At 40.1% G+C, this 20461-nt stretch overlaps 1 protein-coding gene and 1 long non-coding RNA gene across 2 annotated transcripts in view; one reads left to right on the plus strand and one right to left on the minus strand.

The window, feature by feature from the left end:
• Positions 1-20461, plus strand: part of LOC140895685 (uncharacterized) — an 81116-nt gene that overhangs the window by 26805 nt on the left and 33850 nt on the right. The window lies entirely within an intron of this gene.
• The window catches only part of PDE11A (phosphodiesterase 11A), a 211783-nt gene that overhangs the window by 16736 nt on the left and 174586 nt on the right, over positions 1-20461 (minus strand). The window contains exons 16-19 of the mRNA XM_073305996.1: positions 11011-11088; positions 9454-9521; positions 6070-6140; positions 2223-2306 (exon numbers count right to left, since the gene is read on the minus strand). Coding sequence (XP_073162097.1) covers positions 2223-2306; positions 6070-6140; positions 9454-9521; positions 11011-11088 — 301 coding nt within the window. The remainder of the gene's footprint in view (positions 1-2222; positions 2307-6069; positions 6141-9453; positions 9522-11010; positions 11089-20461) is intronic.

Consider the following 20461-nt stretch of genomic DNA (forward strand, 5'->3'; position numbering starts at 1 on the left):
GGTTTTGCTAATTCTTATTGTCCACCAATACTCCATCTCTTCATGCTTCATTCACAAGTCTATCTATAAATGGGGCCATTGTATCCCATGATACGTACAATTTGTTACAAAGGTTAAAATTAAAAGAGAAATTTATACGGAAGAGGTAAAACCCCTGAACTTGAAATATTTGTAGTGCATATAGTGCCAGCCCTAAAAAAGGTTTCTTACTATCTGTAAACAGAGAATTTACAGTGCCTCTGTGCATCATTGATGCAATGAGTATATTGAGGTTTGATTAAGTTGGATATGGAAATTAAAACTTGGCTTTATATTCAAGAGGGTAGCTCACACAGTGTGATCCTGTGACATCCAGTTTTCTGTTTACCCCTAAGGCTGGTGCTGCAATGACTTCAAGGTTTGATGGTGTCTCTTTTTTTAAGTTGTTGAGCAGCAGGCTAATAGCTACACAGCATGATGCAAAGACAGCAGAAAACAGGGGAATCAGATGTGAATATATTCCCCACAGATCTCCTGCTAGGATGGAGCTAACTAACCAGTGCTTTAGTGTTCAGATCTAGTCTACTCACACAGAGGCTGCTTTGATTCTCTGCCCACCCTGCCTTATTGTACTCTTTCTGATTAAAGACACTGTCACAAATAAATCATGACTTCTGGCATAAGAACTTGGATTCCTAATGAGGTTGTCATGTTTGGGAAAATAAGACTAACAAAAAATAAGTTTTCTTTCCATGTCTGTTTTCCCCCCTTACTTATCTTTATATAAAGGTTGGATTACTAATTGTAAAGACTGTTTTGTTAATGCCCATTTTTCACTTATTTGGAAGCTGCCTGCTCATGTGCCTCCACTTTTCCCCTCCACTTTAGCAGCTACTAGTGACATGTGGCCCAAAATAAGAAGACAAATTCCTAAAACAGTATTTTTCTTATGTATAAGAGCTAAATCGCACAATTACATGTCCAAGCAATGGAGTTTGTGTAAACAGACTGGAAAAGCTATTAAACGCCCATCCTTCATTCTGTGTACGCTCAAGTGCCTGTTGAAGTCACAGGGAATTCTGGGAGCACAAGGTTGTGCAGGAGGAGATCACAACTCTCACACAGATTTCAAAGTGAATAGTTGGCATTCTGGTAACATACAGTACGTCCTCTTTAATGCCTCATTGGATATTAATTTTTGAATGTATCTGTTCCCCATATTTTGTGCATTGATGGCCAAATCCAGAAAACTATTCAGGCAAAATCCCCTCTGACTTCCATGGGAGGCTAGCCTGAGACCAAGTGAAGGGTTTGGTGCTGAGTTTGGCTGACAAGGAGGTGTCAAAGGTGTTGACTCGGTGACTTGTGGTTGAGATTGTTAAAAGCATTACTGTCCATCTTTAGCCATTGTTGCATAGCTGTGCCTTGTATTAAAAACAGAACTAAAATAGTGAATTGTATGTTCCATGCAGGCCAAATTCTGGATCGGTTCTAGCCCATTTACTGTTTATGAAGTGTCGTGTATAGGCAAGGCTTGCTTGTACCTCTGCGTGCAAGTAGAGATAACGTACTGGCTTTAAATGTCTGGATTAAACTGGAAGATTCTGCTCCTGTGCAGCCCCTAACATAGACATTTTATAAGCACCTGATTTGTACCAGGAACTCAAGTAATCTCTGGGTGCCTGACCGTAGGAGCACATTGTGGATCAGACAACATACTTGCTGAAATAAGGACCGTATCTCCAGTGACATCAGAGGCCCTGGCCTGGAATGCCCCTCCAAAGCTTCTGTCACACACTCTGAGCTTGGAGAACAGCCAGAACTAGAGCCGTGTGCTTTCCCTTGAGCCACAGCTGTTCAGGTCTGGGCCTATATGCAATGCCGAGCCAGAATTATCCATTGAATAAACCATTTTGCACAGGATAGCCCTGTTACAATGTTGATGTTCTCATATATGTCAGGCAGAACGATGAAGAAGATCCTTGCCCTTGAAGCTTTTGAATTTAAAGAGAAATTATATTTACAACAATCATCTAATCTTTTCTTCAGTAAATTTTAAAGTTTTCTGTTTTCAGCTGAGAATTTTGAGTAAAGTTGAAGGAAGCAAGTTAAAGGCGTTTCATGAATAAGTGCAGTGATTTAAAGATTCAGACCGCTTCTAAGGCTGTTATATAATCTACCTCTCCCTCTTGGAGATGCAGGACCAGTGTTGTGACTCTACAATTGCAGAAGTAAAAAAGTACCTGATATAGAGGCATGCAGATGCTATCAATCCATTCCAACTGCAACCTGGGTAGTTCATCTTTCCTGTTCCGATCAAAAATAGCCTGAATGGAGACAGGGGGAAAAGTGTTTTTTTTCTTTATTACGCTAGCATATTTTACAGGTGCTTTATCCAGCACTTTGGAACTATGGTCAAACTGTTACAAACTGAACAATTCATTACAAAAATCAGTGTTTACAGTCTTCCTAGCCCTTTGTCTAGGATGAAAAATCAACTGTTTTTATTTTCAGCTCTGTTTATGAAATTTGTAAGTTGAATGTGACTGTTTATCTAATAGTATCCTAGTGGAAACTGAAGATGGGATCCCAAGAGCTCACTTAAAGAAGAGAGAGAGTAGAATTTTTTGTGGGATTTTGAAAATTTTAACCTGGACTCTTAAGTAATGTAGGTATTTCTGAAAATCCCATTCTTTTTTCCATGTAGTCTGTTTTGTAAGCTTACTGCAAGAAAATTACCTTGTTTGGACAGTCACAGGATACCACTTTGTCTTCCTGATCAATCAACTTCTCTAGATTCACTAGCAGTATCCACATGTTTATTTCTTTTAGGTGACCTGTGTTATGGCTGAATCGTTAAACATTTCGGTTACTGCTACTGTAGCTTTTTAGGAACTCCCATTATTCAAATTGTAACACTCTGATTTTGGCCCTTATCCCTCAGACTTTACACTTTGTATACTCCATAATTAGTTCTAAGGAGGACTGATTTAAATCAAACCTGATTAAAACACAAATTTTTAATCATGATTTAAATCAGCAAGGAGGTAACCTTGATTTAAATCATTGATTTTAATTGTCCTGCATTTGTACTTTTTGGCTCTTTTCCTAAAGAGAGGTTGGTTGATATTAGTTGATAATTAAAGCTCATTGATTTACAGCTAAATATAGCCTTCACACTAAATTTGGTGCATCTTTTTGCTCATGAGGATGATACAGTATATATACTTATTAAAGCAATTATATACCTTAATTTAAACTTATTCATTGCTTAATTTCTACATTTTTATTATATTAGAAAATGGTGAATGATGCATTTCTCATTTACCAGATTAAAATTTTACTTGTGATTTGTGTCAAGCTCTACTTGGATGGAAATTCAAATGCAATTAAAAATCCACAAAACCAGCAGTTTGTTTTTTAATTGAACAAACCTACCTTAAGTGCTGGATACACAAGAAAAGAAAAAAATGATCAAAACATGTTTTGCATTTAAAACTGTTTCCTTAAACAAAGGATGTATTGTGTGTAGTTAATGAATTGATGTGATTATTTCTGGTCATCATATGGTTTAAGACTTTAGAACTCCTCTATCCTCACACCTAGTTTTTTATTAATAAATTGGAAGAGTAAAACAAGCTTCCCTCCCCCGACCCCTTCAACTCCCAGTTGATTTCTTAACTTTGAATGAACTAGTTATGGGACTGAATTTGTTGAACAAACTGAACTGAAGAAAGTATCTGCTCTCTCTGCACTGGCAGAAGAGGCTACTGCTATCAAAAGTTGGTTTAGCAATTCAACAAACTTTGGTTTTAGGTCCCTAGCCAGTGATTTCCACCAGACGAATGGTTTGATTTTTAAATAAAGTTGGCAGCATGCATGTACTACTTAATATTGTTTGTATTTAATTTAAATGACTTTAATAGATGTTTGCAGAGTTGTAGCCATGTTGGTCCCAAGATATCAGAGACATACCGTGGGTGAGGTAATAGATTTTATTAGACAGACTTCTATTGGTGAGAAGCTACACAGAGCTCTTCAGGTCTAGGAAAGGCACTAAGAGTGTCAAAGTTAAATACAAGATTGAACAGATAGTTTAGCATACGTCGTTAGATATTACCTCCCCCACCTGGTTTCTTTAATAGAAGCAGTAAGTTTGGCCTTTAATATAGACTGTTTTAAATAGGTTTATTTTTAAAAATAAGCCTGTACTTTTATTTAACATCAGGGTTTTATTTAACTACATTATTGTTTTTTTCATTTTCATTCTGTTTTTAATCAACTCTGATTAGTTCACATCGGCTCAACCCATCCCCAGCCCAAGTAACTTGTCTTGACACTGAGAATGCCATGGGGGAAAGAGGAGGGGTAGAATTTTTCTTCCAGGCCTTAGAGCAGGAGTGGACCCATATTGTAGGCACTACCCCATCTTACTGGCTGGAGTAGGCACCACAGCCTCAGTGCCTTCCCTGTGTTGGGAAGAAAGCCCCGAGGACATGCACAATAGCATATCCCCCTTCCCCTCTTTCTAAAGCTGCTGCATACAGCTTTTCCAGAGCCCTCAGGAGCTCTGCTAAGGTATACATACGTGCACATGGTCCCAGCACCCTGTTCATACACCCTGCCCTGCTACTTCAGCGAGGTGGGTTCTACTATATTAAGTAGTCTCCATGTCCATTTTATGACCAAAATGCACATTTCCTGATATGGCCTGGATTCATTTTTAATGTTGCTGATGCTAGGGTATTTGCATGAAATGCTCCAAGGCATTAGAATTCCCTGCTATTTGAAGATAGTAAAATGTGTTTTAAAAGTAAAATTTATTTTCTGTTACAGTGGGACTTCATTAGTGTGAGGAGCACGCTTTCACTTCTGGATGTATTCTGTGAAATGCACTAAATACGTATGATATGGAATGGTACTTTGTTATTTCAGGCTAGATTTGGTCCAAGGCACTAGCATTGTTATTGCTATGGCTGATTAACTGATAATCTACTGTACCAGAGCTACCTTTGTACTTATGTACTTGGGAAGGTGTACACAGAGAACTACTACAGGAGAGAAATTCATTATCTTCTCAGGATCCTCTAGCTTAATGTACAAAGATGTAAACCATGCTGAATCAGCTCAGTGATCAAAAGTCACTGAGTCAGATCCTCAACTGGTGTAAATTGCTGCAACTCTATTGACCTCAGTAGAGCTATGCTGATTTATACAAGCTGAGGATCTAGCCCAGTGAGTACTTACCACATAGCAGCATCAAAGTGACAACTCGTATGAGTAGGTTGGACCATTTTCTTGAAGTATCAGCTGTATGCAGAATTATATGCAGATTAAGATGTCCAATCTCTGTTTTTATATTCTTGAATGGCTTCAACTTGAACTCCTTAGAGCTTAGAACTCCTGTCTGTCTGTCTCTTTCTCTGCCTCCCCCGCAGCATGAGTCTGCTTTCGAGATACTTAAGTGGGAAGGTCCTCTCTTTGCATCTCCCACTGCAAATATTTAATAGGGTGGGTTTTTTGGTCACTCTTCCTCTTTGCAGTTTCCTTTGGCACTTTATACCTTTTCATGTGTCTTATCTAGATTTGTATATGATGTAGAGACCATCCCAAATAACCCTACAATGATGGTGGTAATGTTACTTGTAGGTATACAGAAACGATTCCTCAAAGGGTACAGGGATACATCACACAATACTGATGTCAGAAATGTCACACTGTAACACAAATGAAGTAATTATGCTTTCTAGTAATGTGACTTCTGGTGTGAATATTGCATCTTGAATATTGTACTCAGTGCTGTTGTAAAATGAGTTGACCATCTAAACCTTGGGATATGTACAGCACATAGTGAGTAAGGGCTTGATTCAAAGCCTACTGAAGTAACTGGGAGGTATCTTTCCATTAATTTCAATGGACTTTGGATCAGGCCCTAAATATCACTGCCAGATTCCAGTGGTAGTCTGTCCATATCTCTTATGTATTTCTTCTCATGAAACCCACTTGCTTCTCTGAATTAAAGCAGTTACCAGAAAACAATTTTCCTCCTCCGCACACAGGTAGCTAGTTTAAAAGTAATGATAAACTTACTGAAGGAGTGAGTTTGAGTTCAGATCTCTCTCTGTCTCCTTGTTCAAAGAACTCGCTGGTTACCAATTCAGCTGCCTAAAATATAATCACACTAAAGATTAAGGTTCATGTTAGCTATTTGTAAGAATCACAGATTTATTGCTTATAGCCCCGAATTATAAATTCCTTGGTAGTCTCATTCATGTGTTTACAGTAAGGCAATGTTTAACTACGTTGTTGAGGTTAGGTCTCAGGCATGGGACACTGCAGGTATATTCATATCTATATCTCTGTAGTCATGTTCCAAAAACACATTCTGATTTCCTTTTTGATGTCTGTCAATGATCAGTCAAACTGGAACAGCATGTAATTTATGCATCTGAGAATAGAATAGATGGTTATAAATTTTATATGCCCACGTGGAACTATCTTTGTAGAAAGACTTTGTGAAGTGTACATGAGCACTCTGGGTGCTGGCACGACTGCCTCTGAAAACTCTTGAGTGGTTAGAGAAACAAAGCTCATCGGTAAATTCTGGGTTAGCTAAACTTAATGTGAAACCCTAAGACTTTCTTCACCCAGTTTTGTTTTTCTGTACTATACATATCCTATGCCACTCTAATTACTGTAGCATCTAAATATGAACACAGATTAAAATTGTCATTTGATTAAATGTAAGAATGGTGGCATTGACTTTTGGAACGGTATTATACTCTTTTTGCCAGACTCCATGAAGCTGCCTTCATTTCTGACAATGGTATGCGTTACTTGGAAGAATGCAGTATTCAAAACAAGATTATTTTTGAAAACACTGGAAGCCTAAAGAAACCAGTAAAGCCCAGACAGCAAGTGACTTTAGTATAAACAGCAGCTTTAACTAAATGCACTTGTTGTCATGCACAGCCAAAAATATGTAGCTATTGAGATAAAGGTATGTTTCTAAATAACAAAAAGCGTAGAAACTCAGGCTGACCTTCTGTTCTTAACTCCTCCTGTTGCGCTACTTACTTTTTTTTCTGAGGTACACTGATAAGAAACCATTTCATATGCAATACCAAGGCACAAAAGGGTGAACTAAGGATAGAATTTGCACCTCAGAATAACTCTAAATTTCCTGGTCTAACATTGAAATGCAAGATTGCTTATGCAGTCACTTGTACAGGCTATCAACAATCATCAGATCTTAAATTTGCTACAACTTAAAAATGAGTCACAATTGAAAGCATGTGAACTGAAATTATAAAATGATTTAAAATCTTCAGCTAAGTTAAGAATAATTACCTGCAGAATCTTATTGCACAGTTTGGAATGACTTTTTCTATATGGAGCCCCATCGTGTCAATAAAATCATGGATTTATACACCGTGCATAGGCTGTTAAATTATTCCAAACTGCAATTAAGGGCTTTCCAAGTATCTTCTATATGAATAATCAATATGTACTTGTCTCCTTTCCTCCTGCTCTCTTCAATATTCTATCTCTGTCTCCTTTTGTATGTCTTGTCCCTCTCCTAATCTTTTGGAGTGTTTGTCCTTTGCACTTATTCTGTAAATCCCTTCCACTTATGTATTTTTGTCCACCTCTCTCCCTTCTCAGGACGACTCCTCCTCCAGGTGAGGTTTAGGGTCAACAGATTTCCCCATTCTGTGGCCTCATTAGTGTGTGTATTTACTTTTATCTTGAAAAACTCAACCAGATGATGCCTTTAATGCTCCTAGACTGGATTTTTAATACAAAATATGTTAGGTCACAAGGGAAGGTTCAGCTGCAGCATTTGGAAGTCATAAGAAAAAATAGTTGGTTTTACATTTCAGTGGATGACCCTGGATTTCAGTATTGATCTCCCATAGCCCAAAACTCATTCAAGAAGCGCTAAGCAGATCCTGACTCTTGATACCATAGGAAATAGAAAAGCTAATTTGAAACTGAGGAATGCCACAAGCTGCAGCCATAGCTGAGGTGGGATTGAAGAGTCTTGGGACCTGAAACTTTTGTCCTGCAGTGGGAGAAACTTCCACTGATTTCCATGAGTTACTTGTAAACTGCATCGGGGAATAGAAGCTCTGGAAGGAGATGGATACCAAAATGCTTTTTAAAATATGAGAAAAACATTAAAATTATTCACCAGATATTCCCATATGTTAAACACAGTATGAGCAGAATTCAAAATACCAAATAGCTGTGCAACTTTGCTGTTAAAAACCCCCCCAAAACTTATTCAATAATTATACTAACACTCTAGACCATGAACGACATCTGTGCTGATTAAACCCTTATCACACACAGGATGGATGTTTTGCAATTGAGGTAATGCATCAATAGTACCTCATCACCTTCCAACCAGAGACCCTCTTTGTCCATCCCCAAGAAAACTGGCTTCTTTCCATTTTGCTTCCTCTCACCTAGCCTCTATCTTCCAGTCCACTGTCTTTTAACTTGTGGGGATCACTAGTCCCATCAAACTCAGTCATGCCACTTACCCACTTTACATTGTCAGTGGCCCATCTCCTAGATGCCTTCTGCTGCTGGATATTCCTCCCAAGCTTCATCTCCCAACATGTACTGCCTTCTACCTACATTTTATTCACTGAGGTACGGTTGGGAACTGATAGTAGGGGAGATGCCTCATGCCAGTGATTGAGGCTGGGGGTGGGGGGCAAGGAAAATTTCTGGCAGTGGTGAATGGATGGCTATGGTCAGGGCTCTTGGATGAGGCCAGTCTTTGACCTAGCCAGCCTTCCAGCTACAGGACTTTCTCATCCTATAGTGACTTGTCCCACCAAACCCTAAATGTCAATGAGTGCCCAGGTATTCTATACATTTCTCAGGACCACACTCAGCACTGCAGTTTTTTTTCTGAGTAAGGAATGCTGAATAGGGCTTTAAAACTGCATCTTGTAATGTTAAGCCGCGGCTGAGATAAAGAAATCTGCTAACTAGACTAAAAAATGCATATCCTATATCCATTAGGACATGTGCGTCAATTGGCAGTCCCTGTTGGTGTTCCATATTTAGGACAAATTCTGCTATTGTCAATTGGTTATAGAATTTTGTACGTTGTAAAAGGTAACTTGGGTTTACCTAAAGGAAAAAATGTTTGCAATGTGGAGGGTGGCGTGGTGTGTTGTTTTAAAGGGTCCATTTTTTGTATGGAGTTAAAAGGTTAATAGATGAGAGGATATAAAATAAGATCTCTTTGGATACCTAAATATTGCTCAGCAGCAACAAGCAAAGGAAAAGATTGTGCAATAAGCCCTGCCTTGCAGAAACCCTTTGCTCCATTTTTTTTTAAACTGCATTAATACTGCTGTAAATTGACTGCTGTTTTGCTCCCTTGTAAGTCAGGGCCCTGGGAATATTGTCCTACTAATATCGCCTCTTCCCAGCCCTGCTATTAATCATGACTTGCCTGTCTTGAAATCTCCCACGGTTTGGTCACAGCTCCGAGGTCACAGGCTGTCATTAGCATTGATCTGAAAAACAGAAATGAACAATACAGACTGAATAAACCTTTGTTGTATTTCTAAACAAATCTGCCCTGAATGCATAAATAAAAAGTCAGAATTAGCACCGTTTTCCTCTGGAAGAAACAGCAGCACTGTTTGAAATTTCAACCATCAACATATTTTTATATCCACATTATACCTACGAAGTCTAACATAATATAGATAATGCATAAGATTGAAAATGTATTGTGTGCTAGAAAAGAAATGTGTGTCACTACAGACAAATCACTAATTTTGTTACTATTTGTACTTCTAACTGGTGATGATTATACTGTATAATGCAGCATGTTCTTTACCAGGATGTAAGTAAGGGAGTTGTTATATAATCATACAGACTGGATTACTCTGTCTACTTATAATTGGTTGCTGTAGCAAGAGAACCTATAATCATGAGAGGCATTCCAGACACTGTTTCAGCAGTTTCTACTGCTCATCTTCTATAAAAAAAATTAAGATTTATAAGGGTTACCCTGCTTCACTGTAGTTTAATATCTGGCTACAACTGTTTGATACACATTAGAAGGAACTATTCAGCTGTAGAAAGCATTTATGTACAGTACATGATGCAGATAAAAGTATAATGCTTACATGAAGAACAGGGACACTGAAAATGAAGCATCTAATATATTGCCCAAATCTAAAATTAGGGATGGGTGAAATCGCCCATACCTCAGTCCTCAAACACCAAAATGGAACAGCTGAAATTTCAGAAAGGTTAAGTCAACACATATGGGTGCAGGTACATGCACAGATGACATCTGTCTCCCTTGTACCCAAGCCGCCTCTGCCCTCCTTCCTCAGTCTTTGCTGAGATCTTGGCTGAGGTGGGCTCTCAGAATGTGGCCAACCTGCTAGGTTGCACTGCTATCCTCAAACCTTTCACCAGTTGGCAACTCTTCGGGGCTAATGGAGTGCATTGCATTTGCAAGTCCCAAACTGAGGAGCAGGCGGGGGAAAGGGAAATTCAGCCAGGGAAAGAGGCATCAAAGAGAGAGGGGAAGAGGGGCCACAAGGTCCAGACTGAAGTGGAAGATCAACCAAAATGTGGAGCGTTATTTTGTTTGAGAACTCTTCAACCCTTTTGCTCTTTTATCAGTGGGCAAAAGAAAAGAAAATATCTGATTGGGTTGGGAGAAGTGAGAAGAAAGATGGGTGAGGGAGGAGCAAGGTAGGATGGACTCATGGCTCCTCCTCTCCTGCTGGCTTTTGGAACTGGGGTTTGATAGAAGTAGATTCAAACAGAAACTGCTCCAGGAGCCCTTGCTCCCCTACCCAGGGCTGTGCTTTATAGTCACCATGTGGCCCCATATTTGGTATTGATTACAAAACACTTAGTTTGCAGTAATATAGAAAGCCTTGTTTTAAAATAACTATCTGTATTCCTGACATTGATCTCCTTAAACAAATTGTGGTTATATCCCAAAGTAATAGGAAAGCAAAGGGATGACTCACTTACCGAAATATTTCTCGATGGCTTTTGACATTCCAATTGTAATTGCCTTTGCTAACAAGTTCAAAAAACTCAGTCCTCCTCCTGCAACAAAACACATAATCAAGAGGAACAAGCAGAAACTTCTGGAGCTGTTGTGATATAAACACAGTTTCTGTGAGGACACAAGATCACTGTACCTCCTGCATTAATGTTAGAAAATGTTAAGTTGACAAGCTATTTAAATGAACCATTTTAATTTTGAAATATGCCTTATAACTGCCTAGCACCATCAGAGGTTTCTGATAATAGATGTACATACATCACTAAATCGCACCTCAATTCTCAGTGTTTTATGGAAGGATGAAATGTTTTGCCTGTAACAGCATATAGCCAATAGGGCCATATGCACATAAAATGTATATTAAATGATGGTGATACTTTGCCTTTCTTCTGAGGATATCAAAGGGCTTCCCAAAGATGGGTAAATATTATTTCCAGCTGAGGCACAGAAAGGTTTAATGACTTGTCCAAGGTCACGTATTGAGTTGGTGGTAGAGTCATGAATAGAAGCAAGAATGACTGACTTTTTCATGCTCTAATCATTAGAGCACCCTGCTTCCTTCCACAAGACAGAGTGGGGAAAAATATTGAAAGGAAGACCATCTAAATCAGGGGCTGGCAACCTGCGGCACGCATGCTAAAGGCGGCACACGAGCTGATTTTTAGAGGCACTCTGCTGCCAGCCAGGGCCCCAGCCACTGACCCCACTGCCAGCCTGGGGTTCTGTCCATTCAGGCCGGCAGCGGGATGAGTGGGGCTGGCAGCTGGGACCCCAGACTGGTAGTGCAGGCGGCAGACAGAACCCCAGACTGAAAGCGGGCTGAGTGGCTCAGCGGGCTGCTGGTCTGGGGTTCCATCTGCCGCCCATGCTGCTAGCCAGGGTCCTGGCTGCAGGCACCGCTCAGCCCGCTGCCAGTCTGGGGTTCCATTGGGGGGCCCCTGTAAATGTAAAATATATTACTGGCACCTGAAACCTTAAATTAATGAAGACTTGGCACGCCACTTCTCAAAGGTTGCCGACCCCTGATCTAAATTGATGTTCCATCTTGATCTTATAGTTGCTTGTTAACTTAAGAAGAGATGCTACAGTCTGTCCATCAAAACACAAGTGTAAAGTAAACATGGATCACATCTACACTGCAGTAAAACATCTGCAGCTGGTCTGTGTCAGCTGACTTGGGCTTGTAGCTATAAAATTGTATTGGGCTGGAGTCCCAGAGCCCAATGCAGGACAGCCACAGGTGTTTTATTGCAGTGTAGACACGCTCACTGCGTGATAAACTACCCTGAGGATAAAGGCAGCAACTGTTGGTGCCAGGTCAAGATTTATTCACTGTTAGAAACCTCCAAACAGCTGTCCTCCCTCAGCTAATGGCCCTGTAGTTACTAGTTAACTCGTATGTGGACAGCCCAGGGTTTATGACTACTCCCACCCTCACCTGCATGTGCTAACTTCTCAGTGAAGTTTACCAATATTGCCACCTCTGGTGCAAGAAAGAACATTACTCATTATGTTTACAACTCCCCTGACAGGCATAGGAAAGATAACATCAGTTAAGGATGGAATTTTTGGCCTTAATTTTCAGTGTTTTTGGTTTTGTCTATTGACTTACAGTTTTCCTGTTACGGAAAAATATTTTTTTATGAATTAATGTTCTTACATTTTAAAATTAAAGCACAAGGATCATTCACAGGGGAAAACTGACCCATAGTAAAATGGGTCTGACCATGATAAGGATGGGTTGGAGCCTTCTCACTAACCTACAAATTAGGCTGTAATAAGTCAAGAATTTCAACTGGGTGCACGAGGTGCTACTGTAATGAGGGCCCCATTGTGCCAGGCGCTGTACAAACATAGAGAGAGTCCTTGCCCCCTGAGAATTTTCTGTCTAAATATCAGAGAGACAGGGCAGCAGGTGAAACAGAAGCACAGACCTTCTCCAAGGTCGCACAGTAGACTAGTGTCAGAGCTAGGAAGGTTCCAGAGGTACGTCTACACAGCATTTTGGAGTGAGTCTCAGGCTAGAAGGCTCACACTAGCACGCTAAAAATAGCTGTATAGAAAGCACGGTGAGTTGCAATTCAGGCTCTGAAGCCCACTCCCCTTCATATGCTTCACAGCCCAAGCTCTAGCCCCAGTCGCAACTTCGCAGCCCTTACTATACAGCTACTTTTAGAGTGTTAGTGTGAGCCTTCTAGCTTGAGGCTCACTCCAAAATGCTGTGTAAATGTACCTCTGCTACCCCAACTGTCCTGAGGGCCAGCTCTGTGGCCTAGCGTACAGTGGGCCCTGCTGCCTCTGGATCAACCAAAAGTATAGTTAGATTCCTAGCATGGTGGAGCTCAGTGAGTCTTCTAGGTCAGTATAGCCTGTTAAATGAAGGCCTAGCCCTAGATAGATTGAAATTATAGACATTGACCACTTCATCCACCACTGAAATCCACCCAATTCTGCACTAATTGCACATGCAAATAAATGCATCAGTATGAAAGTGCAATCTGAATATGTGATCATACAATTTTACATTCAATTCAAATTTCATACACTTGGTGCTGCCCACCCTAGAATACATTGCTTACTAGAAATGGATAGAATTTAAAATGGGGCATGTAGGGGTCTAGCAGAAATGCTGCAAGTCCTAGGTAGCATGTATTATGTTGATAAAGTCATCATTATTAAAAGGTCCTTCCGTTATGAATTTTATAATGCAACTAGAATTCTAAGGCACAATGGGTGGTTTTCTAATAACATATGACTGGGATATAAGCTCAATTTATTTCTTAACAAAGAGATGGTTAAGGAGTGAGTTGATTACAATCTATAAGTACTTACAGAGGGAACAAAGTTTTAATAATGGCTCTTCAACCCAGTGGAGATAAAATATGATACAATGGCTGGAAGTTGAAGAAAGGCACATTTAGACTGGAAATAAGGCATAAATTTTTAACTGTGAGGGTAATTAACTATCGCAACAACTTATCAAGGGTTACGGTGGATTCTTCATCACTGACAATTTTTGAAAAAACATCCAACAGATTTAAAAAGCCATGCTCTAGGAATTATTTTGGGGCAGTTCTATGACCTGTGTTATACAGGACGTCATACTAGATCAGAATGTTCCTTTCTGGCCTTGGAATCTCTGAATCTATAAGAACAGAATTAAATACAGAAATAATTAAACTCTTTCTGTTAATTGTTATTGCATTGTAATCCAAAGACTTCTCACTAACATATGGTAAATCACAGAATTTTTCTAATGACATTGTATGATTTCCACCCAACTCCCTATTTAATGTGGAGGTTGCTAGCACACTAATGAAGTAGCTGATATGATAACATTATACACTCACTGTGTTACATGAAATATGATATAAAGTAGCTGGATTTTACAAAAGTTGCTAATACAATGCAAAGTCACACAAGCAGAAAACAAAATTAATTATTTCACGTAGATTCATGGCATGATGGCATAACCGTCCCTGTGGGAATAAATACTGCTATGATGAAAATTTTAATGGCCTAAAGTAGCTGGCGCACAGACCTTAAATCAGCCTAATCGTAAACTGGTCATTGGCAGCGAAACATTTGTTGTTAGCACAGCCAGAAGTGGCAGGCTTTTACATTTTTCTATTTAATACACATTTCCTTGCCAAAGTCTTACCAGAAAAATATCAGTAGAGCAAAACTTGATGATAATGGCCATACTGGGTCTGGCCAAAGGTCCATCTAGCCCAGTAATCCTGTCTTCCAACAATGACCAATGCCAGGTGTCCCAGCGGGAATGAACATAGCAGGTAATCATTGAGTGAACCATTCCCAGTTGCCCATTCCCAGCTTCTGGCAAACAGAGACTAGGGACACCATCCCTGCCCAACCTGGCTAATAGCCATTGATGGACCTATCCTCCACAAATTTATCTAGTTCTTTTTTGAACCCTGTTATAGTCTTGGCCTTCACAACACTATATAAAGATAATTCTTCGATTTCCAGTTATTTGTAGTTCCTAGGCAATGCATATATTATCTGGGCAACAAACTGACAGTTCAGAAGAAAAAGTGACCTCTGATGCCCACCCTGAACATTGTGAGACATCACAAATAAAAAGCAGAGAGATGCATAAAGCAGTAATATAAAATATAGGTGATTCAAGGCATTTTGGTGAGCCACACACTTCTGAGTAACAGAGCTGCTTTAAGCTCCACTGGAACAGATGCAGAAGGAACATACTAAATCCTCACTGAGATTTGAGCATCAGAAAGGCTCAGTCTGTGAAAAGCAGCCATGTGTGAGGAAACACTGCCTTAGTGGGTGCTTAAACATGGACCAGTTTTGTAACTTCTGTAAATAAAGCTACGCAAGTGACATTCAAGAGTTTCCGAAATAAACGTAATGTTCAGTTATTTTGTAATCCACTTGAGGGGCTGAAGAGAAACATTTATTGATGTATTCAACTACCTGAAAGAGGGTTCCAAAGAGGAAGGATCTAGACCGTTCTCAGTGGTACCAGATGACAGAACAAGGAATAATGGTCTCAAGTTGCAGTGGGGGAGGTTTAGGTTGGATATTTGGAAAAACTTTTTCACTGGGAGGGTGGTGAAGCACTGGAATGGGTTACCTAGAGAGGTGGTGGAATCTCCTTCCTTAGAGGTTTTTAAGGTCAGGTTTGGCAAAGCCCTGGCTGGGATGATTTAGTTGGGGTTTGGTCCTGCTTTGAGCAGGAGGTTGGACTAGATGACCTCCTGAGGTTCCTTCCAACCCTGATATTCTATGATTCTATTCATGCTCAAAGACAAAGCTGGCTTAATATATAATCTACAGTCCAGTGACTCAAGACATCATTTCAGTGAATCTCAGAAATTCTAAGGAAAAGTATAAGGGATGAAATGTTGTTACCTGGCCATTGGGTCACCTGTATCTTTTTTGTACATATATGACACTGCTATCATGAGTTGTAAGTATGAGAACTCATAGCTAAATTTTTTTTTTTCAGTTCTATTCTCTTGCCTGTTGTGAGACTCATTGCCAGACCAAGTAATCAGACCTAATTCTCACCTAATCTCATTTGTTATTTATACAGTGTCTGGGTATACGTTGCATTAAACAGACAAACAATAACAATTCACACCCTTGAGAAGCTCCTGAAATATGGGCTCAATCCTGTAATCTGTTCTGTTTGGGTACAGCCTTGTATTCTTGCTATGTACAATTGTAAGGGCATGGCTACCCTTGCAGATGTAGAGTGCTTTGAGTTAAACCAGCCTTCGGAGAGCGCAGTAGGGAAAGTGCTGCAGTCTGTCCACACTGACCGCTTCAAGTGCACTGACGTGGCCACATTTGCGGCACTTGCAGCAGCGTTGGGCACGGTGCATTATGGGCAGCTATCCCAGCATGCAAGTTACTGCAACTTGCTTTTCAAAAGGGGTGGGGTGGGGTGGAGTGTGACAGGAAGTGTGTTGTGTGTATGTGGAGGGAGAGCATGTCAGCATGCTATCTTGTAAATTCAGACAGCAACAGACCCCCCTCCCTGTCCCGCCTCTCTCTCTCACGCACAGCATTCCACACTAATGGTTGCTTTGTCTCGGAGCGGATAAGCAGCTGGCTGTCAGAAACAGAGCTTTAAAGGGCATATCTGCATTTCTACAGTGATTCAAAAACAATGACAAGAGTGGCCACTTGACTTAAGGGGATTATGGGACATTTCCAGAGGCCAATCAGAGCGTGGTAATGCAACACCTTGTTCACACTGACACCCGGGCGTTGTAGCCAAGCCGCAGCAAACGTTATTCCACTCACCGAGGTGGAGTAACAGGAGCACTTGAACCACAGAGTCAAAGCGCTCTATGTGCCTTGCTAGTGTGGACGGGTAGTGAGCTAGGGCGCCCAGGGCTGCTTTAATGTGCTCTAACTCGCAAGTGTAGCCCAGCCCTAAGTGTATCCTTAAGACTACCTATCTAGATACTTACAGTGCATAGGAGGTCAGAATAGATTATCATAGTGGTCCCCTGTGCAGGACTAGGGCTTAAACAGGAGTTTGCATTCAAAATCTCATCTACCAGTGATAATACAGAAAACACCTTTGAAACTTTTCTAATTTATTTCATGTTTAGTGGAGACTTCAAGACACTTAAGTTAAAAAAAAAAAAGAAAAAAAATATGAAAAAAAATGGGCTAGGATATCAGGGGGATGAAGAGAAGCAGATGGTCTTTTTCCCTTCTCTTTTCATAAATAAAAACTGAAAGTCATTTTTGGGGCTCTGAAATAAATGCATTTCTTTTATTCCCAGCCATAGTGTACTTGAGAGAACTTTGGTAGCTGATTGTTGCCTGACACTCGCCAATTATTCTTTGAATGACAAAAAGTACAGATTTTTTTCATGCACAAAATTAACTCTGGATACATGAAAAACTACAATATTAAAAATGTCAATTGTTCACTTTAACATGCACTGGTAGGAAGAATAGAACCTCTGGTTTCACTTAGGATTTTAAGTGGTAGGAGAGTTCTGCCTGAGTAAGAACCATAGGACTTTGCCATAAGTGGGTAAATTTGAAACAATACAAGAGTCCACAATAAGCAATATTTTCATTGGCAGGTTGGTAACATGTACTGTACTAGCAAGTATCACAGTTTAAAAAAAACCCAAACCATTTTGCTTTTTTAAAAAAAGGCAGCGTGGTATCCAGAGGATGTTTTCATTAGACTGGGTTCCATATATTACCTGGAGTTCACAGGAGAGACAAGTACATAATAGTCTGGCAATGAGTTTATTAATAGCAATGTTAGTGATTGAGATAATGGAATGGATTGAGACCAATCTTGTACAAGGGAGAATTGTCTGGCTCCTTTACAGCTGAGAGTCCAGTTAAAAAACAACTACCACAATAATCAGGTAGATCTAAAAGAGGAAGCGGATATATAATTTGACCAGAATTACAGAAAGAAAACTTTTCTAGAATAACTTTGAGAGCAATTATGTGAGTGTATGCATGTGAGGGATGGCTATTTTTCTCTCACCCATCGTAGCAACTCTCACTTCAACCTAGGAGGACTGTATCCACTCCTCTCTGGAATCCATCAGTGTTATTTCCAAATGTCACTATCGGTTTGTAAGGAGCTTTCTAATTGTTGGCCAGAAAGGATTGCTCAAGAACAACTGTTTACATTAAGACTTTTAAGGAACAGGAATCTGCTAAAATTGCTTAAATTATCTCAAAGTTTTAGCAGATAATTTAAGCAATTTTATCATCAACATATCTACACATCTAACAAATGCCAGGTCTGATCTTTCACTTGCAGGTAATCTGTCTGTTTGTTCATTAGTTAAAGTCCTATAAACATACAATACCTTGAGCAAGTCCGAAGGGTCTTCCTCCACCTATTCTTTTATTGCTTCACAAACCAAATCCCTGAGTGCTAAGTGAACTTTTTGAACAGCAGTACAGTGGAGATCCAAGAATACTGCAATGCTGATATTTCCCCCCCCCGCCCCCCCAAGCCATGTAAGAGGCAGAAAACTGAGAAATGATGTCAATGCAGCAAGAATGTGCTTGCCCAAAAGAATTAGTTTGCATAATTTGGATTTTAAATGCATATGCAGTCAGAAAGCTTACGCGGTAGTGGTGGTTTTCAAACACACTTAGAGTAAACTGTACAATTAGCATAGAATAGTATGAGTAGTTCTATTAACACATACAGCACAATTGAAGCTGGATTTGTCTTAATATGTGATAGTACTGAGGAAAAAAGAGGTCTGTTTTTATTTGCAGAAATTCAAGTCAAGGCCTTAGTTTTTTGAAAATGTTCTGACTTATTCAGCACATCAATGTAAATAATAAAACCCAGGAATGAATACTCTTGAACCTCAGTTACTGCATGTTGTTTGACATCAGCACAGTTGATATACAAAAGGAAACTTGATCTCACAGTCAGACTCAGATTCACCCTTTCTGGTGTCAGGAGGTGGAAAGGGCTGCTGTGCCCAGATGGGGATTTATCCCCCAAGAGAAGAGCAGCAACTGCCTGCCCTCTCCTGGGTATTCTTGCTGAGAGAGAGAGCCTCACGCTCTTCCAGGAGCTCCCCAGGATCCTGCTGGTGGAGTCTGCTCAGGAACTGTGAAAAAATTTATTATCATCATCATCCCCCCTCAACCAACCTGACCACACCCCCTTACCAGTGAATACCAACAATCTTTGGAGCACTAGCTACTTGTGTTAGGACATTGGGGGAGGGCGAGAGTGGGCATACGGAGCACTCATTATGGTCCCAAACATCACTGTCCTAAGTCACCGGCAATTTCCATTGTCCTATTATCCATCAAAATCAGGAGCAGTCTGCACAGACAACTTACTAGACTGGAAGGGCCAGAAAGTATGAGGTAGTAGCTGTGAAGGCAGCTTTCTCCTGGTCCGGGCTCACTGTGTATGTTACATTTGCTACAGGAACATCTTGAAGTAATTCTTGTTTGAAGCTATTTTAGTAAAAATGTTTAATTTTGTTTTGAGAGGAAGATGCCTCAATTTGTATATGAAAAGTTTTTAGGTGATAGAGGCTACCATGGGGGAGAAAAGAAAGCCGTGAACTCTGAGAGATGGGCAGTATTAGCAGCGGGTGAGTTTTTAATGCAGTATTAAAATAACACAACAAGCAGTCGGAGCAAGACTTTGTTTGCCTCATTCCAATCAGTGCCCAGCGGTATGGCATATTTTTAATATAGATTAACAGACCCATACGAGGAAAAGATTTTGCCTGAAGTTCTTTGGAAACTTGGTTTGGCATCAAGCCATCAGCACTCAGGATGGAGGAAGGAAAAATCCATATCCCCTTCCATACAAACTCAAAAATCAATATGTAAATGCCACCTAGTGGAGTGCAAGTAGGGTGCTAATGGACTAGATATTTTCTAATGCACTGAAATTCCTTAGGATGGAACAGTGTTGTGCCTAGGCAGGAGATAAGCTACAATTGCACACGCTACTGTACTTCTCCCAGTAAATTCCCCAAGTGCATGCCAGCAAGTGGGATTCTGACTGACACACTTTGTTGGAGGAGGTGTGATGCTCAGGAAATGTAAAACTGAGATGCCAACAATTGCAACTATGACTCCATATGCCTATTACACATTGGTGTACTCAGTTTGAATCTCTTTGTTTTTTTTAAAACTAATTACAGTACCAGGAAAATGGAAGAACTTGTGCTACTTTGACTACTTGGAGGTGTGATAGGAAAACTAAGAAAATGAAGTAACTGCATTTGTGGGACACCTCCAGTCATACTTGACTCAGTTAAACTTTGCAGGATGGATCCTCATTTGATATAAATCATCACATTTTGTCTTCAATGGAGCTACTTTGATTTACAGGGCCAGATGCTCAGGTGGTGTAACTAAATACAGCTGCCTCCTTTTTTTTTTTTT

Source organism: Lepidochelys kempii, chromosome 11, assembly GCF_965140265.1.
Source record: "Lepidochelys kempii isolate rLepKem1 chromosome 11, rLepKem1.hap2, whole genome shotgun sequence".
Lineage (NCBI taxonomy): Eukaryota > Metazoa > Chordata > Testudines > Cheloniidae > Lepidochelys > Lepidochelys kempii.